The sequence below is a fragment of the Helicoverpa armigera genome, chromosome 20, assembly GCF_030705265.1.
Source record: "Helicoverpa armigera isolate CAAS_96S chromosome 20, ASM3070526v1, whole genome shotgun sequence".
In the NCBI taxonomy this organism is placed as follows: Eukaryota; Metazoa; Arthropoda; class Insecta; order Lepidoptera; family Noctuidae; genus Helicoverpa; species Helicoverpa armigera.
Window position 1 is genome coordinate 10,296,723 of NC_087139.1, and position 27,690 is coordinate 10,324,412.

Genomic DNA, 27,690 nt, shown 5'->3' on the forward strand with positions numbered 1-27,690 from the left:
AATAATAAATTAAACAAAATGTAAATATTTTAAAACGATAAGATAAATTCTCAAAATCTTTATGTTTTGATGTTGCATCTACTTATAAAGAATGAAACTTAATCATTTTTATTACATTTTGCCCTTGTAATGACTGTACAATGATTGTAAGTATATTAATCATAGCCCGAGCAGCGCCGCGGCGGGACACTAGTCCGTAGCGTCGTGTACACAGGTGTGCCGTAACCATACTGTGCTTCTATGTTGAGAACATTAAATAAATCTGATTGTAGTCATATTTTTTGTTTTCTTTACACCCTGTAATACTTCAGCTATCTATTTCTTTCAATAATTCATTTACGAATATTTTTTATATTCTAAACTAAATATATTATATGGACCTTTCACCTTTTTAAGTCGGTAATCAGGACTTAAAAATAAGTACTTATTTACAGGGAAAACCCGTGCGTAAATAAAAGTCCGGCCTGCTACCGCAGTGGCTCAGTAATTGATATCGGCGCTACGGGTCACGGGTTCGAGTTCAATTATATCCGGCATGAGGGCACTGGCGCACTGGGCGAATAGCTTTATCTGTATCAGCTGTTGTATGCAGTGGGTTTGATTCCCGCATGCATGCAACTGAACATACCGAATTTAATGGCATTAGCGAAGGAAAATTTTGGGAAAAGAACTGTCACCCGCCTTTTACTACTGGTATCTATCTACGCCTACGACCATTCCCAGGCAAGGAATTTCTAACAATAACTTGATTAATTTCGTTACTTCAGGAGGTATTATTTAAGGGTGTTAACAGTGTTAACTGGGTGTTAACAGTGTTAACTAAGTGTTAACTAAACAGCCTGTGCAATTTACTTTTACAAATTAAGGAGACAAAATCTTGACCTAATAAGACACCTTCACCGCTTACAAAAACGCCGCTATGGATGCAAAAAGTGTATTTTTTTCAATAATCATAGCGACCTCGTACACAACACACCGAGCGATAAGATCAGTGCATTGCCAATGAATACCATGCATTTCAATAGCTTGACTTCCATTAATGTGCAACAATGGACGATAAGCGACTGACACGAGCGTCCCTTGGGGGCTGCGAAACACTACTAGGTGTACTAGGTACGAATTATTATCTTTTTTCGTCTGTATTATAAGTATACTTGAGGGACTCGCCATGTTTTGATGAAGATATGTGAACCTGCACTGGCCAAGGTAAATTGAAGAATTTGTGATAGTTGAAAATCAAGCATTTACAGGTTATTATATATTCTTCAGGTTTGGCTGGAAGCCGACCCCAACATAGTTGGGAAAAAGGTTCGGAGGACGGAGGATGGAGGCTTCTAAAGTTGGTTTGTTTCGTCTTTTCAAGTCAATAGTTTAAGTGTATTTCCTGACTATTATTATATCTAGGTACCACACTCCACTATTAAAAATGACAATCCACTGAGGAAACCTAGCCTTAATAAAAGAACCAAGGACAGGTATCGAACTTTAAAAATACTTCTTAATGTAGCTTCGAAGTGCGTATGATACTTATTACTTTGTACTATGTAGACAGATTATTTAATGATTTCAGGCCATTTATAGGTCCCGGCTGTCATTGAACATCCTTGGTAGTCGTTACGGGTAGTCAGGAGCCAGTAAGTCTGACACCAGTCTAACCAAGGGGTATTGGGTTGCCCGGGTAACTGGATTGAGGAGGTAAGATAGGGCAGTCGCTCCTTGTAAAGCACTGGTACTCACCTACATCCGGTTAGACTGGAAGCCGACCCCAAGCCAGTTGGGAAAAAGGCTCGGAGGATGATTAGGTATTTTGTGAGTACCTAATCTATAGTTTCATAGCAAATAGGTTCCCACACAAAGTAATCACACGTATGACACGTAATAGTCTAGGAGTTCGGTAAAACAATAGGAAAATATGTGTGTAATAGTGTGGCTTGGCGTCAGTCGCCAGTCTCACCTACTTCACACAACTTTGTGAGAACACTAATATGGTAGGTTCCTAGGCCAGTAAAAATTTTGATATCGTCTTCGTATGGACTCATTAAGAAGATATAAAACATATGAATGTGAAAATAACACTTGCCTGTGATCCGGTTGGCCGGTAAAATCGACTGGCGTATTTTTGTGTATGGACGAAGGCTCGGCAATCAAATACACTTCACTATTTAAAAATTGAAAAAAATAGTTATTTGATAAAAAAGTGCAAAGTTGCTTTTTAATTTCAATAATATTAGAATCCTGAGCGATAGCGAGGGAATCAAAAGAGCACAAGGTGAAAAATCTTTGCACTCGAGTGCAACACGTAACTTTTGCATCCCACCTCATCGAGGAAATTACTAAATGTAAAAAAACAAAATGGCGCGCACATATGAGTATCAAATTAAAAAGAAGTGCCTATTAAAGTTCATTTATTTGATAACTCAGTTTAAAATCTATGTAAAAACAATAATAAAAATTACTTAATTAATTGAATAATTATTTTAAGCAGTATTTTATTTGTTTAATACGTATTTGTTTGAAAAGTCTTATCAAGATTGTCACAAATGGAGTATTGCACACCATGTTCTAAATTCAAATCACTTTGCCGCTCTAGAGGATAAAAACGACTTTTGCGCTCAGATATCAAAGGGTAAAACTACTCTTTCCGAGATGGTGAGATGAAAAAGACATTTGCTTAGGTAGTAGGTAGGCGCAGTAAGGTCTTCAAAGCAAGTTGTTAAGATTAGATACAGCCGCTAGTAACACGGGGACAGCCGGTTCTGTCTACATTATTCAGTTTCCAATCCATACATGGCCAATAATAGATATTGCAGGCCATATACCAAAGCCCAGAAGCTATAATATTAAATAACGTAATATTTGTCACACGGTTGTGGCCATCGTCTATCTCTGCTAATACAATAAAGAGGAATCATATTTTTGTTTGTTTGCACCCTCCTAAAGGTTCCGAAACTACAGAACCAATTTTAAAAATTCTTTCAGTGTCGAGAAGGTACACTCTTTTCGAGTAACATATAGGCTATATTTTATCCCGGCACGGGCAGTAGTTCCCACGGGACGCAGGTGAAACCGCGGGAAAACGGCTAGTAATATAGCATATAGCAGGCCGTTCGAAAGCCTAGAAGCTGTAGTATCAAATAACGTAACATTTGTCACACGGCTGTGAGCAGGGTTTATCAATAAAACCACAATATACAGTAGAATCGTTTAATCTGTTAGATATCTATAGAACACAATATCGATACATGATTACGACATGGCATGCCTATAAACATTGTTAGTAATAACAAGTTAATAACTAAAGTGAGTAACAATTAATAATAATTAGTCAAAATTAAAGGTGGGTTAATACTGAGAGGTTTTGTCCTTGTTTGAGAATGCAGAAGCCCTGGATGATCAAAAAATATCGAATTGATCCGTTAAAATAATTAAGAACGAAACAATTGCAACAATTCATGAAAAAGTGCCTTCAAAAATATATCTACATAAAATGTTCTCCAAAGTCTAATAAATATTATAATGAAAACCGCTTCGAAATCGGTTCAACAAAACGCGAGATAATCGCACACAACCATACACACATACGTGTAGGGCAAACCGAGAAGCTCCTTATTTTGAAGTCGGTTAAAATTAAACACATGAAATGACATGATAAATTGCGTTGAAACCATCTTTTCAACAGACAATTTTTATTACTGAACGTTCAAAAGCCGTGTCTAGTACAGGCTTAATATCGGTTTCCATGGCAACTGCGGAGGCGTAGAAAGCCTAGGCTTTACAAAATGAGTCACACAGAGCACGTATATCGTAATAACATTGTGCGGGTATTGACTGCGACACTGCGGCCCCAGCAAGGACAAAGGGCTATGCTACAGTTTAGATATATTCTCTTGTAAACTGTTGTGAAGCTACCTAATAACGTTCGTAAAAATGTTACCACACATGTATGTGCATCGACGAGCTTTTATCGGGGCTGTCGGTACTGAGTGTCGTGCATCGAGCTTCACAATTGTTTACAAGATAATATATTTAAACTGTGGCTATACTATTGTAGCTACTTAGTAAAATATCTGAGTAAATATGGCACCTTCTCTAAAACTACGCTGTGTATCAAAAGACAGAATATTTTATTTTAAAAAAAACAAAAACTCAATTCGAAACTTTTACAGTCAGTTTACGTTCCGAGTCCAGACTCGGCAAACTATGCTACAAATTAATTAAATTACATGCAAAAATGTCCAGATTTTTACATGGGTGAAAAAGCAATTTCGTCACATTATATCTAAGGTACCGAGAGCCCGTGGGTGCTAGACCTCCGTAAATTTTATAAGGGCTGAAACTAACCTCTGTAAGATGCAGGCAAAAAAATGCCTTTATAAAACAACGAATATCTAGTACCACGAGCTCCAGATCTACAAGCTAACTTAACATATTTTCTTCCCTTCTAACAAGGTAAAATTCAACTCACCGACCTATCCCAAAGGGACCTTAAACCTGGTCCAAATTACGCAACTTCATCTGCAGTTCAAACCTCCTATTAGTCCTGACGCCTTTGATAACAGTTCTATTTTCGTTCCGTTTCACGTTTCGTCGCTCCGTGAAGGATTTTTCCCTCATCACGGTGGATTTGGCGACCTCCCGTCTGACTGAGGTCGCTCCAGTCAAAGATGGTAATACTGCTGGCCTGGGAAGTACCCCATTAGGTTTCTCGACTGGTTTCTCCTTGGTTTTGTCGGTTTTGCTGGGTATGCTGAAAGGGTTGACGTCCAGGTTGAGTTTGAAGCCGAATCGAGTGAACCCTGGCCGTAAGGAGTCCAGTGTGGGGGGCTTCTTGGTGGGGGTGTCGGTTTTGTCCTTGGGCTTTTGATTGGTGGCCGGCTCCTTGGATTTTGGTGAGTCTGTGTTATCTGAAAATGGAATAAAACCGTCGTTAAACAATTTGAAATGTATGGTCAGATTGACCTACAGGTTTAAACATTTTTGATATCAGGTTCCTAAATACTTAAATAACTCCTATGGAATATAATTTGAAATATGTTAAAAAGAACTGGTGAAAGTTCAGATTTTGCGGTATGTTACTCAGTGCGATATTCGCGGCGAGTCATATAGAATAACTCGAGGATCCGATTCCCACATGATATTATTTATAGAATGTTGTTCGCAACAACAATGCCACCATTATGTCGCAACTTTCATCTTATTTCTAGGTCAATGCAACTCCGATACGTTTATTTATATTTTATCTTATAATTTTGCTGCATCTCATTTTTATTAAATGGAGAAATGTACCTAAATATATGACGTTAGTCAACATGCCCTGTCCTATTCATTTTTATAACAGACATTTGTTTTTTACATGAATACCTTCCTAATATTTTTCAAATTACAAGCGCTATGAAAGTAATTCTTATATCATCGGAAGACCCCAGTGTATTATTTGATATTATACAGCTAGTAGAGCATATAATGTGATTCACAGTTGACGTAACTCTTCAAGGAAAGAAATACCTACTTCCAAACCTAAATGTACTACATTAAGAACTACATAGATATATTTATCTCCAAAGTAGCCAGTCAGCACTTTCATGACTCAATAAAATTTCCCAAGAAGGCAAAACAAACCGATAAAAATGATTTTTTCTTCCAAATACGTAGACGCACTAGATAAGCAACATGTGTCATTTTACGTACACGTTTTCATAGATAAGATATGTTCTTGTATAAGGGAGCTCGGCCGATCCAACCGTGGCGATTGACCAATCGATATTATGATAACACAGGATATTATAAATCAGGATTACTGGAATCGATAATGTTATGTAGTCAGACTGAAATTTATGAACTTGTAAAAGAGTGGGTTGTTATTTAAATGTTATCTGTAGTAATAGGTTTTATCTATGTGAATAGTAGAGATCAAAGTTTAAAGGTGCTTTGCCAAAGCAGTAGGTTAATATTGTGGCGTGAGGCGTTCTTATTCTTCTTTTTTTCTTTGCCCAGCTCAAAAACGCCTGCTTAGCTGCCATATTTTCTAATACGAACTATGTAGTGGCTTTCATGTTGTCACTGAGTGTGTTAAGTTTTTCTATTACAAGATTAGGAATGTACCTACGAAAAACTTAACAGAACCCAACCTACGATTATAGCGCCTTAGCTATTTCCCTCTGTATCACCCGTATTTTCAAATAGCTACATAGATTCTTCTTTATAATATTAGTGACTTTCATGCTGGGCTAGGTACCTGTATCCTCATACACAGAAGAAATAACTACAACATCTGCAACTGTACGAATTTAATCACTATTTCTTTGATAAGAACCTATTCCAGATTTCCTTATCTATAGGATTTACCTAATTAATCAATGTGGAATGCATTTATCTGGCTATCGTATCTTGATTATGACGTATGCAAGTCCACCTGTAAACCTAAGTACCCGTGTGTGTGTGTGCTCAATATGTAAAATACTTAATTTATGTATTAGAAAAAGGATATCCTTTGATATCTCGCATGATAGACTTTTGCGGTTCTTTTCGTAATACAAAACACCTACAAGCCTACATGTTATTCTGATATAAGCTACATTATAGTAATAAACATACACCCACATGATCTTTCGCCTTTATAGTAAACTTCTGCCAGCGGATTCACCAGCATCCCGTGGGAACCTCTACACTACAGGAACCCAGATAAAAAGAAGCCTATAGCCAACCTCTAAGACCAGTACTCCCTGAGATTAGCGCGTTCAAACAAACAAACTCTTCAGCTTTATAATATTAGTATAGATGTGAAGATAATGTCACCAGGCTACTTACTCTTCGGGCTGATCCTGTCCAGCAGACCAGGAGGCGCAGTAGGCGTGAGCAGCTGCTTAGCCCTCTTGGCGCGGCGCTCCTGGCACTCGTCCAGCGACTCCATCTGAGCGAACTGCTTCTGATGCAGGGCTGCGAAGTTCGGCAGCTTGGTGCGGGAGACTTTGCTCTCTGACTTCGGCTTTGAAGGTGTGGTGGCTTTCTTTGGAGTCACTACTGCTAGTTTGCCTGTGGCGTTGTAAAAATAGGCTTATTGGTCGCAAGATACATTATAGGAAATAATGTCATGGTAAGAAAGCAGTTGTTAATAGTGCAGGACCATTAGATTAATTATTACGTGAAGTTAAAGTGTTCCTAAAGTTCTTTCATGATTATGTTACTGTTACAGCCTTTTTATCGTCCCACTGCTGGGCACAGGCCTCCTCTCACATGGAGAAGGATTGAGCATTAATCACCACGCTTGCTCAGTGGGGGTTGGTGATTCAGTTCAGTTCAGTTCAGACTTTATAGTCCAGGTTTCCTCAAGATGTTTTCCTTCACCTTTTTATCAGCCATTGATGTCTAAGTATACTTAGAAAGTACATACAAACTTAGAAAAGTTGCATTGGTACTTGCCTGACCCTGGAATCGAACCCACACCCTCATACTCGAAAGGTTGGTTTTTTACCCACTAGGCCACCACGACTCATGATTATGTTAAAAGGACAAAATTTACTAAGCCTACTATAATATTAAACAATTTCATTATTATAAAACAATAGTCCTGGACGTAAAGCGGTTTTCTTATCATTATTTAAGTTAATTTGTCTTCCGGAATTTCCTTAACTGTCGCGACAAATGATGTAGTCGTCAATAAAGCAAAATCAATAAAATAGGGTAATTATGCACGTTATCAATACCAAGTAGTGGCGAATGATAAGCGAACACGTAGCAATAGGTACAACAATGCTTGCTATCTGATATGAGTAACCGAATCACTTGGCTAGTGTAAGAGTTACAATATTGTCATTTTCCTTAATTCTCAAACAGTTCTAAATAAACAAAAAATATTTTATTACAGAAGACACATAACATGATAATTCTATTTATTCTATAAAAGCTGTTTCCCGTGGCTTTACTGAGGGACCTGCTTTCTGTGTACGGATAGTAGTGGGCTATCTATGTGATTATCAAGAGTTTTAGTTTCCTGCATAAATAATTTTGTCCAAATCGGTCCAGCAAACGGCACGTATGAACAAACATATACATACACAAACTTTCCCCTTTATAATATTAGTGTCATAGCGCTAATGAGCAACTGAAATAATGAAAACAGCCGCCTAACCCCCACTGTCCTTGCTAAACAATATGATTTGATTACGTAAGTGAATTTCATTAGTACCTCGGGGGCACATCTGATGGCGATTAGTGTAATCACATTAGTGAAGGCGTTTCAGCTAATTCAGGCCTGAACGGGATTCGTGCTATGAGAGTTAGCGTAGGCGCTTCACTGTTAAACTAAATCCCGGCGCGAAACATTTGCGGCTTAATATTTAAAAAGTCGCTATGTTTCTTTTAATGGTTGGTAATGGGTATACTGAATTACGTTTTAATTTAAAATATTTTAGGTGTTACTAAGCAAAGGCGTATCCGATCTTAAGTTGAGAAAACTTACCGACATCATTCTATTTACTGGCTCTTCAACTATTTTTTGATAGCAGTAGCTTTAATGTAAGTTGTGTGAAAACTAATCAATTCAAAATGAAATTGGAAGTATTCCTTATAAGGATTCAAAATAAATCGCATACCCCAGGTGCCTGGGCTATAATAGGCAGATGCTCTTTGAAAATACTCATAGTTAAACTGAAACTCAACCCCAAGACAGTTGGGAAATCTTTAATAATATGTTTTAGTAGAACGGATTTGGAGCTCACACATGCACATACACACAAATAAACATAGCGCTTTTATTATACAACATACCTGTGGCACTAGCAGTCCTGGGCCTGGACAGCCGGTCTACCGACTGCTGCAGATCCTCAGTGAGGCGCGAGCGCTTGACTCGCGCGTCTTCAACGTCGCTGTGTGTGTATGAGCGCTTGCGACCCGGACGGGAGATTGACGCTGAAAGTAAGGTAGGTTGGGTAAGTATTTTATATTGTGTTAAAGGTATTATACAAGAAACAGGTAGGTATATAAAATGTATTAAATTCATCAGTCAGGTGAATATTAGCATACTTTTGGAAATAGGCCTCTACTAACATGTTATAATGTGCTGGTGCTGAAGAATATGAAAATAAGTAGTAAAAGTAAGTAATAAAAATGTAAACTCACCACTGTCTTCGAAAACGAAGCTTTTGTTAGAGCCCTTCAGATTAGACTTGATAATCTTCCTCCTCTCCTGTGCGACAGCAACCGGATTATCCACTGGACTGCAGAACATCACCCTGGTCATCCTCGGAGCTGGGTCTACTCCTTGAGGATGCTTCTCTATAGACCGAGTCACGTTCATCATGGACTTCTTTTGGGAACTCTTGGTAATATGGTATGGAGTACAACCAGCAGTGGGGACAGATGACTTACGTTTACTTGGAGTCAGGACGTCCGGCTCATGTTGTGTCTCCGGGCTCTCTTTGGTGAAGGTCCCTTCTCTCTTCAAAGGTGTCTGTGGTTTTGGACTCTCTGGTTTGCTAATTGAGACGTGAGATTCATCCAAACTGCTTTCGATGAGAAGTGGAGTGGTGTTGACTATGTTCTGAATATGTTCAGAACTTTCATCACTTGTGATGCTGATGCGGGAGATATCAGACTTCTCACTGACGCTACTGTTATCAGAACTTATAAGTGATGATTTAGAATTACTTTTAAGATTGACATTTTCTTCCACATCAATTTTCTCAAATGTAGTATTGAGAATAGTCTGGATATCTTCAGATTTAGACATTCTTGGTGACTTCCTTTTCAATTCATTTTCAGTGTCAGTTGGTTTCTCAAAAGTTCGGTTGACAGGATCTTCTGAAATAGTACCATTTTTGTCAAATGTGCTGAGTCTAATAGATCTCCTCTTTGTAGCAGAACTGGATATGATATTCCTATCCTTTTCAAAGTCTTCCTTGGTCAGACTGGCTATGGATAAGTTACTTTTGTCAAAAGTTGCATCCCGTATGCTTGACTTTCTGGTCATCGCACCTTTTTTGAAAACATCAAAAGAGGCAGAGGTGTCTTTTTCAAATGTAGCATCAGATTTGTCAGTTTTATCATATGTAGTATTTACACTGGTCTTATCCGTTCCTTTAGCCATTGATGAACTTGCCAAATCTTTGTCAAATGTGATATCCAAATGTTTGCTACTCTTATCAAATGTTGAATCTTTTTTCTTTTCATTCTCATTATCTTTTTCAAATGTTGTGTTGAGTACTGTGTCTTGTTTATCAAATGTTGTATCTTCTGACTTCTTTCTTAGTAACTGTTTACTGGAAATGTTAGAAATATTTAAATCAGTGTCAGTAACTTTATCTAGAACATTGCCATTTGTAATTGAAGTATTGCTTTTGTCAAATGTTGAATCTTTTAAAATAGATTTCCTTCCTTTAGAATTTTTCTTAGAAACATTAAAATCAATGTCTGCCATTTGAGAATCTTCTCTTGTCACAGATGTGTTACTTTTATCAAATGTGCTGTCTTTCAATATAGATCTTCTTGTTTTAAGATGTTTACTGGACATATTTGATACATTTAAATCAACATCTTTATCAACTGTGTCTTTAGTAATAGATGCATTACTTTTATCAAAAGTAACATCTTTCACAACTGAATTTCTTCGTTTCAATCCCTTGTCAAAAGTATCATTATTTATTGTATTATTTGTATCCTCTGGTTGTACCGTTTCTTGTACTTCATTAACAATAGACTGTCTCCTTCTTAATTGTCTCTTTGAAGTATTTAAGTTACTTTCTTCATCTTTCTCAACATCATCACCATTTACTGTTGTATTAATTCTTTCAAAAGTTACTTCAGTCTTGCTAGATTTCCGTCTATTTAGTGGTCCATTGGATAAGTTAGACATACTCAATTGGTCATTATCTCTTACCACTGAAACAAAACAGTCCCCTGGAGCAGTTTCCTTAGACAAGGACTTTCTCTTCATAGTATCTTTGTCAAGAGTATTATTCTTATTAACGTCATCAGGTGCAACATTTTCTGATGCATCATTTTTGTCTTGGTTACTTAGTTTTTTGTTATGCTTGAAAGGAGACTTGTTGACTTTTTCACTATTTTTGTATGGGCTGCCCGCAGCGCTGTGGAATGAATCAACAGACATAGTGCTCCGGTTCAATGTACCATTTTTAGAAGTACCATTTGGTATGATATCTTCAATGATGATGGAACTTGTCTTCTTTCCTTTTTTCTTCTTCTTTTTAGACTTTTTAGCAGGCACTTCCTCAGCAGGAGATGGATCTTCTTCAACCTTCTTCTTTTTCTTGCCTTTTTTAGATTTAGGTATGTCTGTAACCTCAGCTGGTACATTTTCGTGGTTCTCAGTGTCCCCTGCATCATCTGCTTTTTTCCCGCGTCGTGACTTTCTAGTTAGATTATTCGTTTCTATCGATGGCGCTAAAAGATCACCAGTTTCAATAGGGTTTTGTTCTTTGAGAGCATTTTTACGTAAGACACGGCTCGTTTTGGCATCGATCTCCTTTTTGCTAGCTGCGTCACTGAGTACTTCGTCGTCAGTCGGGTAACTCACGTAATTGTTACGTTTCTTGTTTTTAAATAATGAAATGCTCAGGTCGTCCAAATTTTCCTTCACTCGCTTGCTCCGAGTCTTCCTTTCACTCTTCACAGAAGGTTCTGGCTCCGTTGGGGCCGCTTCTTCAAGTAACGATGTATGAATCCCTGAAAACCATGGTCTAACTGTTACAACTACGCCTTACACACAAATACACATTTTTTTATTGCCAAACAAGCACTGTAACATAATACTTACGTTTCCCAGATCTTGTAGACATTTTGTCTGCGCAATATTGCTAGTTTTTGTATTATTTCAATGTTTATTCACACTGTTTACATTTGTTTTTCACATTAGCCGTTTATAACGTTTACAAAATTTCAAATTGTTTGACACTTGAAAGTATGGTCCACTAGTCAAAATAGTGACAGTTTAACGAATGTATGATTATTGCCTGGTATGTTTTTTTCTTAGTATGTATGTACACTACTACGAACCATAAAAATGGGATTTACGTTTATTAATATACTTATTTGTCAACAAAATAATTATACAATGTCCAATCCAAGTAAGAATGAAAACATAGCTTCCCAATATTCCTTTTGCATCGGATCTCTGAATGGACCGTACCACCTAAATAGTGTTGTTGTCATCAAAAACTTTTATTTTTGTCGTTTCTTTATTTTCTTGACTACTTTCATCAACCTAAATTACAATATCGTTTAATACAACAAATTCTAAAAGTGATTTGAAAATGCAATTTATACTTTTAATTTGTAGCGCAAAACAAGAATTATGAATGTGACGATTCGTATTTTTTTCGGGCAACATACCCCACAGAGTACTTTTTATATTATGAAATAGAGGTCCAACCACGGTCGTAACAGTTCGTATAGAAAAACTATGTACGGAGGCTGGTTAAGATATTTAGTTTTGAAAATTAACGAGAGGTGGCGCTTTGTTCAATTTTGTATATTTTTTTTCGTTAGCAACATTATAATGTGGTGTTGCTATCGACTGTTTGTCAGTTCTTTATACGCAAAATACTTACGTCTCTAACTTTGAAATAAGCTTTTTCTTCAGAAAAAAAAGAGGAATGCAAACTTCAAAGCATCTAAATCATAAACAAAATATGTCTACACATGTGATCTACACTTACTTGTTGTTACTTGATATTTATTAAGGTAGAAAATCGCTTTGGTTTTTTCCAAGTGGTTTTGTAAATTTTTGTGTGTAATGGAACGCATATATGTCATGGCGTCCGGCCGGTACCCTTTAAAAGTTGTTGATTGTGTTGTGTGGTGCGTTCTCCTGTTTTTCCGTATATTTGTGGCTTTTCCGACAACGTTTGCTTTCCAAAGGACACCGAAATCTCCGCTTTAATTTTACACCTGTGCGCACTACTTTGGACTCCGAGTTTTCTCTTTACGATTTGGATTTGACGATATGGGATCTCCGTTCAGATGTTGTGTTCGTTATTGCACTACAACTCGCAGTAAGTTTTAAATATACTATTTTAATGTGGACTTTCCCATTATAAGTATATACAGTACAGTATTATAGGAGATACCGTAGAACAATAATAATATGTCTTCATTTACAGGTGATGATTGCAATGTTATTTTGCATTCATTTCCCAACCCCGATAAGGAAGAGGACAGATTTAGATCTTGGGTCTACTCAATTGGGGAGATATTCTGGTTTTGGATAACCAATTTGTATTCAAAACAGAAAAATATGCCACAAGCACTTCGAAAGTAAATACCATACAAGAAGTTCAAGATTAAGTGCTAATGCAGTTCCTACTTTGCATTTAAAAGGTACTTGAAATGTGTTTTGCCTGAGTACAACTATAGATTTTTATCTATACTATTACTATATAGGTAACTATCTATACTATACTAATATTATAAAGAGGAAAGACTTGATTGTTTGTATTGAATAGGCTTCTAAACTACTAAACCGATTGAGATAAAATTTGGTATGGACATAGATTAAAACCGGTGAAAGACTTGGATTGACACCCAGGATTTTTCAGGATGCGGGTGAAACCGCAGGCAGACAGCTAGTATAATATTAACAGGAAAGATTTAACTCAAAACTACTGGTGTATCTACTTGGGAAACAAGTGAGACAAGTTGTTGCTGGATAAATACTGTCATGCATAGGATAGTTTTATTTGAATATGAGAAGTAGTTCCCTTGGGATGTAGGTGAAACCGTGGGTGGACTGTACGTAGCTGTTTTCTGCAGCTTCACCCGTGTCCGGGGAACTTCTCCCATACCTGGATAAAATATAGCCTATGTCACTCCCAGATAATATAAATATTTAATGGTGACAGAATTTTTAAAATTTTCCAGTAGTGTTTGAGTTTATCCATTACAAACAAACAAACAAAGTTATCCTCTTTACAATATTAGTGTAGATGTAGACTAGCGCTATGCCTGTGAACGTAATTTGAATAAGCATTACTGCTCAAAACACTTTCTATTTATTTGGGAATGAGAAATTTTACTGCAGTAAAAGTTGGCAATTAAATATGTGACCGACTCCACATTTGACACGATTTACATTTTGTTTTGCGTAATTATTACAATTAGTACTATGTTTTTAGTTTCAATTTAAACATGGCTTTGTAGCAGTTTCAACAATTATTCTATAGAGAAAAATGCCAACCAAGGATATTTTGAAATATCATTTATTTAGTAAAATATAAATGTGACTGACACTACATGCAAAAGGAAGTTGTTTTCGAGAGAATTTTTAAAGTTAAATAACCTTCCTTCGTCAAAGATTAAAACAGGCACAATTTATTAAAAAAAGAATAAGTGCTTTATCAAAAGTTTCTAAAAGTATATGTATTTCATTTACAGGCATACCTTGTAAAGACCATTATCAGATGTTACCAATGTGACCAGTTACAATCCAATATTTGCTCAACCTTCAACATCCACAGCAGGTAAGCCATAATTTTGTTACTGAGGTAATCTTGAAAGCATGTTAGTGTTATTCAGTAAAGTGAAAAAGTTTAATTGTCACATCAACTTTATTTTTAAAGTAGTAAGTTTTTATTTGATAGAGTTAATATATGATTGTTGCACTTGACTTAACATTGGTATAAAAATATTTTGTAAATTATTTGTGATTTTTCTTCAGAACTGGTTAACTTATTTTGGCAGGTCCACTTCATTCTGGTGAACCAATATCTATCAAGACCAGTGAACTTGAGAAGCTAGCAGAAGCAGGTAAATTTCTTAAAACACTTATAGTTTTAACTAGCTTCCGACCGCGGCTTCGCCCGCGTCCAGTTCGGTTATATCGCGTTTCCAAGAGAACTCTCCAAAGTCCGGGATAAAACTATCCTACGTTCTTTCTCAATGTCAACTCTATCTCTGTACCAAATTTTATTTAATTCCGTTCAGTGGTTTAGACGTGAAAGCGTAACAGACAGACAGACAGACAGAGTTACTTTCGCATTTATAATATTAGTAGGGAAGTAGGGATTTAACCCTATTTCACCCCACACTGGTAAAAAAATAACTTTCAAAATGAACAAACGATTTTTGTTTCTTATGACGTGATATTTGATGAACTTGTGTACTAACTTTCAACCCTTATTTCACCCCAGCTGGTCGAAATTTCAAAATGCTAGAAAAATGTTTAATGATTTCTTATCAAGTGCTTAAATATAAAGTTTCATGGTTTTATCTTTTAAAATTAAGAAATCCCATACAAACTTTCAACCTCTATTTCAACCCCTTCATCCCTTTTTTCGAAATAAAAGTAGCCTATGTTCTGTCTCGGGGTCTAAAGATTGTCTGTACCAAATTTCATCAAAATCGGTTGCGAGGATTAAGCGGGAAAGCGTAACAGACAGACAGAGTTACTTTCGCATTTATTATATTAGTTTGGATTAAAATCAGTTGATAGGTATGGTAGATATATTTATTTTCTACCATCAATGTGTATTATTCAAGTATTCTATACAATACCTAGGCAATTTATAGAATACTTGGGGTGTTTAGGGTTAAACAATGTATGAAAAATTGCAAATTTGATTGTCCATTAAATACTTTGCCTAGGTAATGTATACCATACCTGCTGGTTCTTCAGCAGTGTATATATATATATTTTATTATGTTTATACATAAATGCATTAATTTAATTTTTCAGATTTAGGCAAACCTGTAAAGACTTCAGGAGTAAAACATATTTCCCTAAAACAAGCAGCTGCAATGACAAAAAATGGTAAATATTTATTTCATAGATTGTATTAGTATACTATGTGGCGATAAGGTTATCACTAGGGAAATTGTTTATTTATTTAATACAATTATTAGATCAATAGTTAACTGTGTACTATTTTATGTGATACTGATAACATTATCGCTACACTGTATATTGCAGTAAGAATTTCAAAAATAGAGAATAGAGTTTTTGGTCACATAGAGAGGAAGATTGGGCTGAAGTAGATTTTCCTCCAAAATAATTAATTGAAAATCTCATTATGTCAAAGTCGCACTTGAATAAGTTAAGTTTTCAATTTCTATGAAAGAGATAATTGACCTACCTTTTAACAGGTTTTTTTTTTTCAGTACCAAACTTAGCGAATCTGCAAAAAACAATCAAGAAGTTACAACAAAAGAAAGAAAGTTACGCCACACGACTGAAAAGAGCCTTAAGACTTTCTGAAAATACCACTTTTCAGAAGTGCTTACAAAAGTGCTTCAGAAGTGCTTCTGTTCGATGAAATATCTATTACACCCCATTATGACTATAATAGAAAACGAGATGCCATTACGGGATTTATTAATAATGGAAAACAAACAAACAGGAACATAGCGGATCATGCACTTGTTTTTATGTTAAGAGGGTTTGTAAATAATTACAAACAACCATTGGCTTACACATTTTGCAAAGGAACAACTTCCAAAGGAGATTTGAAACTTTTAATAAAAAATATTATTTCCGAATTGCAACAGTGTGGGTTTTATGTGCTTGCAACGGTCTGTGACCAAGGGACTACAAATGTTAGCGCTATAAACGAATTGATAGAAGAAAGAAGAGTTGATTATATAAGAAAAAATCTAAATTTTAAGCATCAAATATTTGAAGTCAATGGCAAGGAAATAATACCTATTTTTGACACCCCCCACTTAATAAAAGGGATTAGGAATAATTTAATTACCAAGAATTTGAAGTGCATTATAGAAGATGAAGTTAAAATTGCGAAGTGGGACCACCTAATTAAACTTCATGAGGAAAATCCTTCTTATAAAGGTATACGATTAATTAAAAATCTTACAGAAGCCCACATTGATCCAAAGAAAATCCCCAAGATGAAGGTTAAGATGGCAACTCAAATATTTAGTCAAACAGTCGCTACCAGTATGGGATACCTAGCAGGTGAGTAGTAATACACGCAAAGTACTGGCACGGGTCTTGAATGCTGACCTTCAGCTGCGCACATGCGAAATTTTGGGTTATACTGAGTTTACAATGCGAAAAGCGCCCCCACTCTACGCCGAGCGTTCAAGATCTGTCCCGATACCTATAATAAAATTTGTACAGATAAGTGGTAATTATACACTTTCCTGAGCCTAAAGTATTTACTAAAACTTGATAATGTGTTTGTTTATAGAAAACTAGCTTTCGTCAGCGGTTTCACCAGCTTCTTGAGGGAACTACTATATGTTTTTCCGATGAAGGCTATATTACTGCCAAGTTTAATCCCAATCGAGGTTCCAAATGAGGTTTCTAATATAATAAGGAAAGATTTGTATTTTTGTGTGTTGAGTAAACTCAAAATTAGTGATCAATTGAGATTAAAATTTGTATAGACATAGATTTAAATCCGAGGAATAACATAATGATAGTTTTTATCAGTTCCCTCACGACGCTGGTGAAATCGCGGGCGGACAGCTAGTAGTCATTATACCAAACATGATTTCGAAGTTTCATAAAGCACCAATTACCTGATCACTAGTAATATGCAATACAAAGTTTCTTAGGGATCATTTAAATTAAATTAATTTTATTTCTACTTTTCAGATAAAGAATACTTCCTTCGGAGTGCAAAGATACCGCAGACGTATTGATGTTTTTCGATCAACTTTTCGACTCTATGAATGGCAGTTTTGAAAATTCAAAAAGAAGCGGTAAAGTGCTGTTAAAATCAGTCACCCCAAAATCTGATCACAGTAAGGTATGGGCGAGGGCAAAAAGTTTTAAAATCTATGAAGTTTATTGGTAGAGGAGGAAGGGAAGGTAGTGTGCCATCAATTACAAACTGGTTACGTACGCTGGAAAATATTGAAGTTTTAAAAAATAAGGCATTCAATGAATATAATATAAAATCATTCTGGATGAGACACTTAAATCAAGATCCATTAGAGAATTTTTTTGGCTGTATACGGTCTCATGGATACAGAAATATATCACCAACCCCATCTGGCTTTGAGTCAGCTTTTGCAAGCTTATTAATAAATAATTTATCAAGTAGTCATTCTGTAGGGTCAAATTGTGAAGAAGATGACTGTAAAATTTTTCAATCAATGGACTACTTATTAAAAAGGAGGATATTAATGAACTCACAGAAATAAATGAAATAGATATCGATGATATTAATTGCGAAATTATAGATTTTAATGAAAAAAAGTAATCCAAAATTATAAGCCAACTCAGCTACGTAACCGGCTATGTAATAAAACAGGCAAAAAATGTATTTAAAATTGCAAAATTGTAAAGCAATTTTATATTGTAATGAAGAAGAAGAACAAGAAATAAATGAATATATAAAAATAAGAGAGTACTCTTCGTTTAAATCACTCGCCTACCCTTCCGAAAACACAACAAAACTATTCTCTGCAATCCAAGACGTAGTCACTTATATTTTAAAAGAAAAGTGATATGCCTCGCATAAAAATTATATAAAGACAATTTTGTACACAGTCATAGATTTTAGTTTTTTGACTTGCCCAGACCACAAAAGCGAGTTGACAGATTTTTTATTTGACTTTTCTTCAAGATTTTTTATAAATAACTGGTGCCGGGATGTAAATTTGTTATTAAATGGCACCAGGACAGAAAAAGATGAAGATGATAGCATTAAAGAACGGGCTATTACTTATTATAATAAAAGACACATTATCAAATCATAATAATGATTGTTTTATTTTTTATTCCCTTAGAACTTTTATACTGTGTTCATCTACCGTTTCTCTGTACTGATAATTAATATTTTTCTGTACTATCATAAACATCAGTTCAGACGAAACGGTAGATGAATTCAGATTTAGGTAAGATTTTTGTGCAACAGAGCTATATAATGGTTTTGCTAGCTATAGGTATATACATAGCAAGTTGTAGTTCCTAAAATAAACAAAGGATGGCGCTGTACTGCATTGGCCACTGATAACTCTATTCTTGTAATGTACTCTGTGGGTCCAACTCGACTACCAAACTAAGTAAGACAAGTGGCGCCTTCTGAACGCAGGTTTAAGAAACTATTTGTCAATATATATACATATAGCTACATAAAGCAGTGGTTACTGGGTCTAGGTAGATTTTTGTTTCTTTTTGTTTAATATTTATAAGATGTTTTTCAATAAATAAAACACTGATAACCTTTAATATAATTTATTTTTTTCTTTTAAAACATTTCATGTATAATTTTTTCGCTTTTAGCTTATAGGAATCCGTATCATCATCACACTCTCTCCTATTTATTAATATTTTATTAATATCTTTACAGTAATTGTAAATAAAGAATCTGCAGGATATATTGATTAAAAAGTCTATTAATTTTTCTTTATGAATTTCACATTTTATGAAATCGAATTTCAAATGTATAAATATTAATGTTTTGATGAAATCTTTTAAATATTTTTTTTCCAAACATTTTTAATTATTGTGTAATTTATATCCTGCAGATTCGAAACACAATTTAAGAGAGAGTCGCTGGGACTGCAAAGCCATTTTTATTAGCATACTCTCTATATTTTAAATAATCGTGTTCCTGATCGGACATTAAATTTTTTTTACATTCACTACAACCCTTGAAGACTTTCTTCTTAGCGGTTTTAATAAAATAACCGCTAACATATTGTAGCCCCCAATTATACGGGGTCGCTTTTGTCTTCAAGGGCTGTAAATTCAATGTCCGGAATCTCAGAGAGCTCACAATTTATTTGTTCTTTGCAGGCCCCGCTTGTGATGAGAACTTCATGCAAAGCGTGGCAATTATCTGCCTCACAATTTGTCCCTGGGGCATGGACACTAGATAGGCTGTTTATTAAAAGGCTGCTAAATGCTGCTTCAAATCCATCTGGAGTAGGGTTTACGTTGCGGCATCCTTGACTCCTTATCGATCCAAAAATTTTCTATTGGATCCTGATTCAGATGCCGCAACCAAACCGATGTCACTCCGTACTTCGCAGCAATTTTTTAAAAGCAGTTCTATTCCTTCTAGTGTCCATACCCAGTTACTTAAGGTGGGAACATACTCCACATTCGAGGTTTTTACATTCACAAATTTCATATTTTTTAAAAATATTTTTGCCTCCATCCATGTTTTGTGATGTATTGAGTTCGGCGTCGCAGGTCCCAGCAGTGGTTTACTGTGCTTCCTTTTCCCGAAGCTTCCGTTAATGGAGTCAAAAAGTTTGTCAAAAAACAAGATGACGTCCGCTGTATTTTGCGCATCTTGAGAGATTATTCCTTTTCTGCAAAAATAAGAAAAAATATTAATAAATATTCCTCACACGTTCTTACAACGCAATCTAGTCCCAAACAAAGCATTGCTTGCTTGTAATTTGGGTACAGCAGACAACCAATAAATGAACTTATATAAATATAAATATTTTATAAATAACATAACATAGTGTACATATGTAGAAACACCCACACACATAAATGTTTGACTTATGCGGGAATCGAACCCGCGACCTCCTGTGGCAGGCAGATACACTGGCTACTATGGCATCTAGTCATCAATAAGAAACTTGTTATTATTAAATCTGAACTGGGAGCAGTTTTAATTTGTGAAAACTTTTACTATACAATCTTCCGCCCGCGGTTCTACCGCATCCCGTGAAAGCTACTTCGCGCACCCAGATTAAAAGTCACTTTTAGTCTTCCTCAATAAATGAGCTATCTAACGGTGAAAGATTATTTCAAATTAGACCTGATCGACCTTGGTGATTGGATTGGTTCTTCAGATTAGCATGGTTAAGAAAACATACAAACAAAAAAATCTTCAGCTTTATAATATATAAGTATCGATAAAATAATGCAATGTGAAAACATTATGTAATAAAGTTTATTTACCTGCTAGGTAGCCCATATTTGATGCTACAGTTTGGCTGAATAGTTGCGTAGCAAATTTAACTTTCATCCGTGGAATTTTACTGGGAATGCAGTGGGAGTCTGTTAATTTTGGCACCAGTCTTATGCCTTTGTAGCCTGGGTTTTCTTGGTGCAGTGCAGTTATGTGTTCCCACTTTGCCATTAGCATTTTGTTGTCTTTTTTATATAGTAGATTTTTCGTTATTAAATTATTTCTTATACATTTCATTAAGTGAGGTGGGTCATACAAGGGAATGATTTCCTGTTTATTTATTAAAATAATATTTCCCTCAGGTTCTTCTGATTTTCTTAACAGAATACCTCTTGTTTCTTGTAACAAGAATTTAATGCAGTTAACATTATTTGTTCCTTGGTCGCACACTGTTGCTACCACATTAAGACCAGCATTTTGTAGTTCTGTGATGACAGCCTTTAATTGTTTTGCCAGTTCTGGTCCCTTTGTGGCAGACTGAGAAAATGTGTATGCAACGGGTTGCTTATAATTTTTTATAAGTCCTCTTATCATAAATACCTGCGCATGATCTGCATACTCAGGCAGTGTCTCTTGCCCATTGGTTACAAACCCACTCACTCTGTCCTTCCTTTCATTGTATGCCACATTCGGTTTTAGTGACATTTCGTCAAAAGAACCACACATAATTTGTGCTCTGGTTTCATTTTAAGTGTGGCTTTTTATTTGTGCCATCAAATTTTTATTGATACCAGCATTTATATCTGCCATATTAATTAATTTTATTAAAATTTGGCGTGATGGCAGGATAAAGATTTTCCTCAGGAATCTGTATCCTTTTGGGCTTTGCTTGAGGATAGTCAAAGCTACAATTTTTCCTCTAATGTGAAACGCCGGCCTTTTTTCCTTTTGTGCTCCCTGAACTGCAGCAAAGTTAAAATTTTTGATGTGCTAGACATTTTGTCTAGAGTTTCTAAAATTGAGGGTTTGTAGTAATATTTTGCAGGGCCTTGATCTTGATTGCCTGCTTTTTAACCTTGCTACGGCATTTGCTGAGTTTCACACCAACTTGCAGCATTTTCTGATACAGAGCACGCTCAGTTTTCGTAACAGCAACCTGTTTTACCGCCTTCTTACTAACACATTTAACTTTGCGATGCACTGAAAAAATAATAAGAATCATATGAATAAAAATTGCAGAATTTAAGAGTACATATGAGTGAGATAGCATCAAAGCTAGTTGTGTGTGAAAGTATCCCATGATTGAAATATGTATTAAATCTATAAATCAGTACCTAGTTAATAAACCATGATAGTGAGTGTAACAAGCAAACTCAGCTTTGAAGTTATTAAGTTTGATTACAATTGTGTTGCTTACCAAGATCTTTCACCACCTCAACATTTTCTTCTTCACTATGAGGCTGTCTATCACTGTGTACAGACTGAGATTCTGAAGTGACAGGATCTGAAAGGTCATTAACATATTTGGTAAGAAATGTGTGCCTATTATATACAAACCAATTAAGCTGATGATCATTACCATCATCATGAATGTAGCAGTTCATATTGAGTAACCATTATTTGAATCATATTGAATTAATTAAAGCCAGCCCACTACTAGACAAAGTTACTTTTTCTTTTATATAGTTTATAATATCAACTAGCGACCCGCCCCGGCTTCGCACGGGATAACAGTATTTCCCCAGTATTTAATGTATGTTATTATACATAAAAACCTTCCTCTTGAATCACTCTACCTATTACAAAAAACCGCATCAAAATCCGTTGCGTAGTTTTAAAGATTTGAGCGTTCATAGGGACATACAACATGACACATGACAGAAAAAGCGACTTTGTTTTATACTATGTAGTGATAAGGATGTTAACATTTTAGGACTTATGCATATGACATATAAATGTAATTTAACAAACTGTATTTCATCAATCACTCTTGTCTTAAGGGATAGGTTTATAGAGAGGCTAGTTTACTTTAATTGTTTGCAAAATTATAACTCAGGAACAACAAAAATAATTCAATTTAAGATGATTTTAAGGTAAATTAGCACATTTATCGAGAGAGGCTACATTTTATCCGGCGCATGAAGGAGTTCCAGGACAGAATATGTGTAAAATAATTGCTGATTAAATGCTTGTATGTAGGATCACTCACCAAGATTCTCTTTCATTTGTACATCTTCAATTGAACCTTGTGAGTGTATATGTAGATGCGCAGGTTCTGTAAATAATAATATTCAGTGATTAGTATATGTTATTATTACATCATTTATTGCTAGTGTCTATCTATCAATTACACTATATGCTGTCCGCATGGGTGCCGCATATTATGCACAAATATGTTGACATTATTGAAAAGAAACAAGTATTAAACAAAACAAAGTAATACAAAAGTAAATTATTTCAGACATGGTAATGGTTTTGTATGCCTAAGTGAGAGTAGTAGAAATCATAATTGACATGTACCTTGAAAACTAGACGTTATGGATACCACATATTATGTTTGGAACATTTGATCTATGATTCATTACCTATTCATTCAGTCAAGAGGGTACCAAAATTGTGTAATGCAGTGCTATTTAAGTATTACAACAAATTAAAAATAGCAAAGGATTTTTGGTAAATGTGACATTCAAGTTACTCAATTTCAGCCTAATTTGTAGGAATAAATGATCTTTGAAATAACTTCACTCAAAAATGGCTGGACCGATTTGGTTGAAATTTGGTATGTAGATAGGTGATACCCTGGATTAAGACATAGGCCACTTTTTATCAATACACCATGCGGACGAAGCCGCAAGTGGAAGCTAGTACATACGTAATGTAAATGTATGTATGTATGTATAAAAATGAATTGCTTGTTTATATGTATATGATAAAATATACCTTTTGATGTAGACGGTCCTGAAATCTGAAGAGGTCTTAGTGCTCTTTTTTCAATGCTGAATTTCGAGCAAGATAATCCTGTAAACAACGATAAAATAATATGAATTATAAATATAGTAAATTTTGAAATGTAATATAGAAACTCTTGTATGACATACTGCGTACATACAGAAATTGTGGCTCCAAAGAAATCTCTATTCAGATGTTTTAGACTTACTGCAGCTTTTCATTTTGTGATTTGGAAAGTTTACTTTAAACTCAAATAACATGACTGTTTATTTCTTTCTAACATCAACTCTAGAAATTTGAGACTTAGGTACTCTTTAAGGTAAACAGGTACCTTAATTTGGGTATTTTACTAAAACTAACCTGGCATGTTTTTTGTAGGTACAGCTCCTTTGGCAAGTCGGTTATTCCGGCACCAATATTTTGGTTCGAAATGATCATTACAGACGCGGCGGTATTTGAAAATATGGTTATTTTCAAGTTGCAAAATGTCACCACCAATATGAAAGACCCATGTATTAAATAGCTGCCTATCCTTATCTGGATTAGGGAATTTATGTAAATACCCGTAGTGTCTGAAAAAAGGGTAACAAGTTAGAATTCAGTGGAGTCGTGACAAAATGACGACTATTTGTTTTAAGGATGTTGATAAATGCTTACCTAAGCCATTTGTACATCCGGGAACACAACACTTTCTATTAGACATGATAAATATTAATTATCACAAAACGGGTCAACGAGTCCTATCTCAAGCACAAAATTCACAAGATTTCGATCACCTCAAGCACAAAATCGACACGGCCGAAGGAGCAGAGGCTCAACTTAACGGACTTAGGTGGATAAAGCACTAATAGGGATAAAATCTGGAAAAACAAACAAGACACCGAAAAGCACTTCAGCGCAAACCGGCAGCCAAATTTGTTTGATTGACAATTTTGCATAATGTTGCATGTAGAAAATGGATTTAATGTTGCCAGTAGAAAATAAATTCTTGAATTTTATTTTATTTCTGGCTAATTGATAATAAACATTAAATTTTAGTAATTGCTTCAATATGCAACTCAAAATTTTTATTATTTATTTTTTTATTTTAGCTGAAAAAAAAGATAGGGTAAGAGTAGAACCAATAAAAGATGTGATAGCGCCCTCTTACACACCTAAGCATAACTACTACGCAATCGCGCATCATCGTCATTACAAATAACGCCATCTATATTTCAGTTTCTTTAATATCTTACATTATAATACTACCAAATTAAAATGACACTTCCATGTAAGGACCTCAATGTATTTACTGTCTCACTTCATTTTGCAGACCTATAATGATACGTTTTCTCGTTTGCCACTATTAAGATTGTCACCCCTGACATACCCTGGTGCACAGAACATATATACCCTAAAGGGAAGAATAACGACTCCGTACAAATTTTATGAGGAAATTTTTCCTTACCGGCCGGCGCCATCTATATTCCGCCCACGAAAACTAGAGAGTAGAAGCTAGGGCGGGAGTTTCAAACTACAGTATATTCTATAGGTCATTTTTATTGCATTTTATGCACAAGTACAGGGGCCCGATTCTCCTAAGTTAATAATGTTAAAATCGAATAGAAATTGAATCGCAATATGATCGCAGTAGCAGTTTTAACCATATCGGGCATTCTGCTACTAATATAAGACCAATCGTATTCCAACGACATTCGATTGGTTTGCGATTGGTCTGCTATTTTGGTGATTTTGGTCTATACGGTAGTTTGCTCTACAATCATATTGCAATCGTAAATCATTTGCAGACAAAATGATTCATTATTGAATGACAGAAAAGGATAAAAACGTTTATTTCAAAGAAAAATAGCGGAATGCCACATATGCTTCAATCGTAATTGAGTCGGGATTGAATCTCAGTCGAATGTGAATCGACTCGACTGAATCGTAAAATTAGGAGAATCGGGCCCCAGTGCGTTCGTCGATTATGGCTGAGCAAGATTATCACATTTTGCTCAGCAATAATCGACATGAAACACAGTGTACTTGTGCATAAATTGCTAATATTTATCTTTATAGAGCAGTGCAGCAGTGTAATAAAAGGAAGATTACAGTACAAGAGTTTTTTATTTAGCATGTTAATAATTATAATTTATTTCCAGAAATAGGGTACAAAAGGTGTTCATAAATCACAAGTATGTGCACCTATGTAATGAATTTTAAAATACATGAATTTAATCAATTTAGGTAGGTATTTCAGACATTTTCGTCCAAAATAACAAGTATGGATGGGCCTATTGCATACAATTTCAACATCAAAACATAAACAAACAAAAATTCTAGTTAGTTTTAAAGTGTTACTATTATAAAAAACAAGACTATGTTATTATACAATAAAGAATACTATCGATTTGTTTAACAAACAACAAGTTTACAGACATGGTTTAAATTATTCTATCATATTGTGTAATAAACGTTGGTGTTATTTCTTCTTTATTATAGAAATGATTAGGAAGAGAAAGACACTAGACCAATTATATTTTGATATTTACAAACATCAGGTACAGCTGTTCTGAACAACTTCTTCTCATTAAAGCATGTGCTTTTGAAATGTTTGCTGCATAGCATCTTATGTTGTTTATGGAGTGCGTCCTGGAATTTTGGTGAAGACCAGGCTTCGTTTGGGAAGCAATACTTTGCCCATAATTCACAACTGAAAATTAAAAATATCAAAATTACACACTCATCATCAGCCTTCTAATGTTCCCACTGCTGGGACACAGCCTCCTCTCTAGGAGAGGGCTTGGGCCATAATCCACCCCGGGCCCAGTGCGGATTGGTGGATGTCACACGTCTTCGAATTTTTTGGTTCTAGGACATGCTGGTTTCCTCACGATGTTTTCCTTCACCGTTTTGAGAGCAGTAGTGACGAAATAAATTACACAAAGTTATGCGCCAGATCGGGTTTGAACCCGCGACCTACCACTCGTAAGTTGGGGCAGTTACCACTCGGCCACCACTGCTCTCAAATTACACACTATTTTAATCATTTTCCGAGTTAAGATATTATTATATCATGTCAGTGGGTAGTCTTCGCTTTGATTGAAAGAGATGTTATATTAGATACGGGAATGGTGTAAGCAAGAAAACTTTTATAGTAAGTACCTAATGATTTTGGCAAGGAAAGTTGGGACTTAAGTATATAGGTATATATGTTACGTGAGTTTGTGGTAGTTAGAAGCGGAATTAACAATAAATGTGGTATTCTATGTCGTCTAAGACGAATAGCATGGAGTGTACATACCGCAGAGCATTTTTAGTGCCAGGCTTTGGAAACCGATGCAAAGTGATGCTGGGATCTTTAGAAGGTGAAGATCCACACAAGCAGCAGATTCTTGTGTTTTCTTTTTGTGAACTCATCGCGAATTAAACACAAAACAAAATCAAACAAGTCACTGTCTCAACACCGAGTCTATATCTCACAAATACACACTTAATTTCACCAAAACACAGCAACGGAGGAGCAAGCTCGACTCAACGTTATCAATGTATGTAGAATTAAATGGAAGTAGTTTATTTATTACAAATAAACATTAGTACAAGATAAAATGGTGCGCAACCGGCCGCAGACATTTTTCTTGTGACGTCAACAATGTCAAAACCAATATGGCGTCCGGACATTAGTGTTGCCACACATAATCCCCCATATATATTTTCTAATAAGTAATATTAAATTTTATATCTAATATTTCTCAACTAAGTATATTTTTTGGCATTAGAATAATAGCTAAAAGTATCTTCAAGGGTAATTTACTTTAAAAATCAATTTATACGCTCATTATTAGGGAGAATACGAAATTGTATTTTTGGTGGCAACATTATATATTTATCTCTTTTACTCTGATGTCGTTGACTCTCTCTTGTTTTCAAGCCCACCTTAATGCAATTCGTAGAACAAACTTGACAGACCCTG

General features: G+C 35.4%; 3 protein-coding genes and 1 long non-coding RNA gene across 4 annotated transcripts; 1 reads left to right on the forward strand and 3 right to left on the reverse strand.

Annotated features, from left to right (window-relative positions):
• Positions 1-3,190: 3,190 nt before the first annotated feature.
• On the reverse strand, positions 3,191-12,097 carry LOC110377367 (dentin sialophosphoprotein). The gene is made up of 5 exons (XM_021336234.3): positions 11,771-12,097; positions 9,118-11,679; positions 8,767-8,907; positions 6,808-7,032; positions 3,191-4,904 (listed from the first exon to the last, which is right to left on the reverse strand). Exons 1-5 carry the CDS (start codon positions 11,790-11,792, stop codon positions 4,486-4,488), a joined length of 3,369 nt encoding a protein of 1,122 aa, XP_021191909.3. The 5' UTR covers positions 11,793-12,097; the 3' UTR covers positions 3,191-4,485.
• Positions 12,098-14,139: 2,042 nt separating this feature from the next.
• LOC135118303 (uncharacterized) lies at positions 14,140-16,504 on the forward strand. The gene is made up of 5 exons (XM_064039874.1): positions 14,140-14,147; positions 14,401-14,471; positions 14,692-14,757; positions 15,686-15,760; positions 16,108-16,504. Exons 1-5 carry the CDS (start codon positions 14,140-14,142, stop codon positions 16,260-16,262), a joined length of 375 nt encoding a protein of 124 aa, XP_063895944.1. The 3' UTR covers positions 16,263-16,504.
• Positions 16,505-21,786: 5,282 nt separating this feature from the next.
• Positions 21,787-24,607, reverse strand: LOC135118275 (uncharacterized). The gene is made up of 6 exons (XM_064039699.1): positions 24,396-24,607; positions 24,099-24,310; positions 23,730-23,807; positions 22,999-23,064; positions 22,207-22,293; positions 21,787-21,989 (listed from the first exon to the last, which is right to left on the reverse strand). The coding sequence occupies exons 1-6, from the start codon at positions 24,410-24,412 to the stop codon at positions 21,802-21,804; spliced, it is 648 nt and encodes a 215-aa protein (XP_063895769.1). The 5' UTR covers positions 24,413-24,607; the 3' UTR covers positions 21,787-21,801.
• Positions 24,608-25,825: 1,218 nt separating this feature from the next.
• LOC126055011 (uncharacterized) lies at positions 25,826-27,684 on the reverse strand. Its single transcript, XR_007511192.2, has 2 exons — positions 27,022-27,684; positions 25,826-26,430 (listed from the first exon to the last, which is right to left on the reverse strand). It is a non-coding gene; the product is annotated as an uncharacterized LOC126055011 (long non-coding RNA).
• Positions 27,685-27,690: the final 6 nt, after the last annotated feature.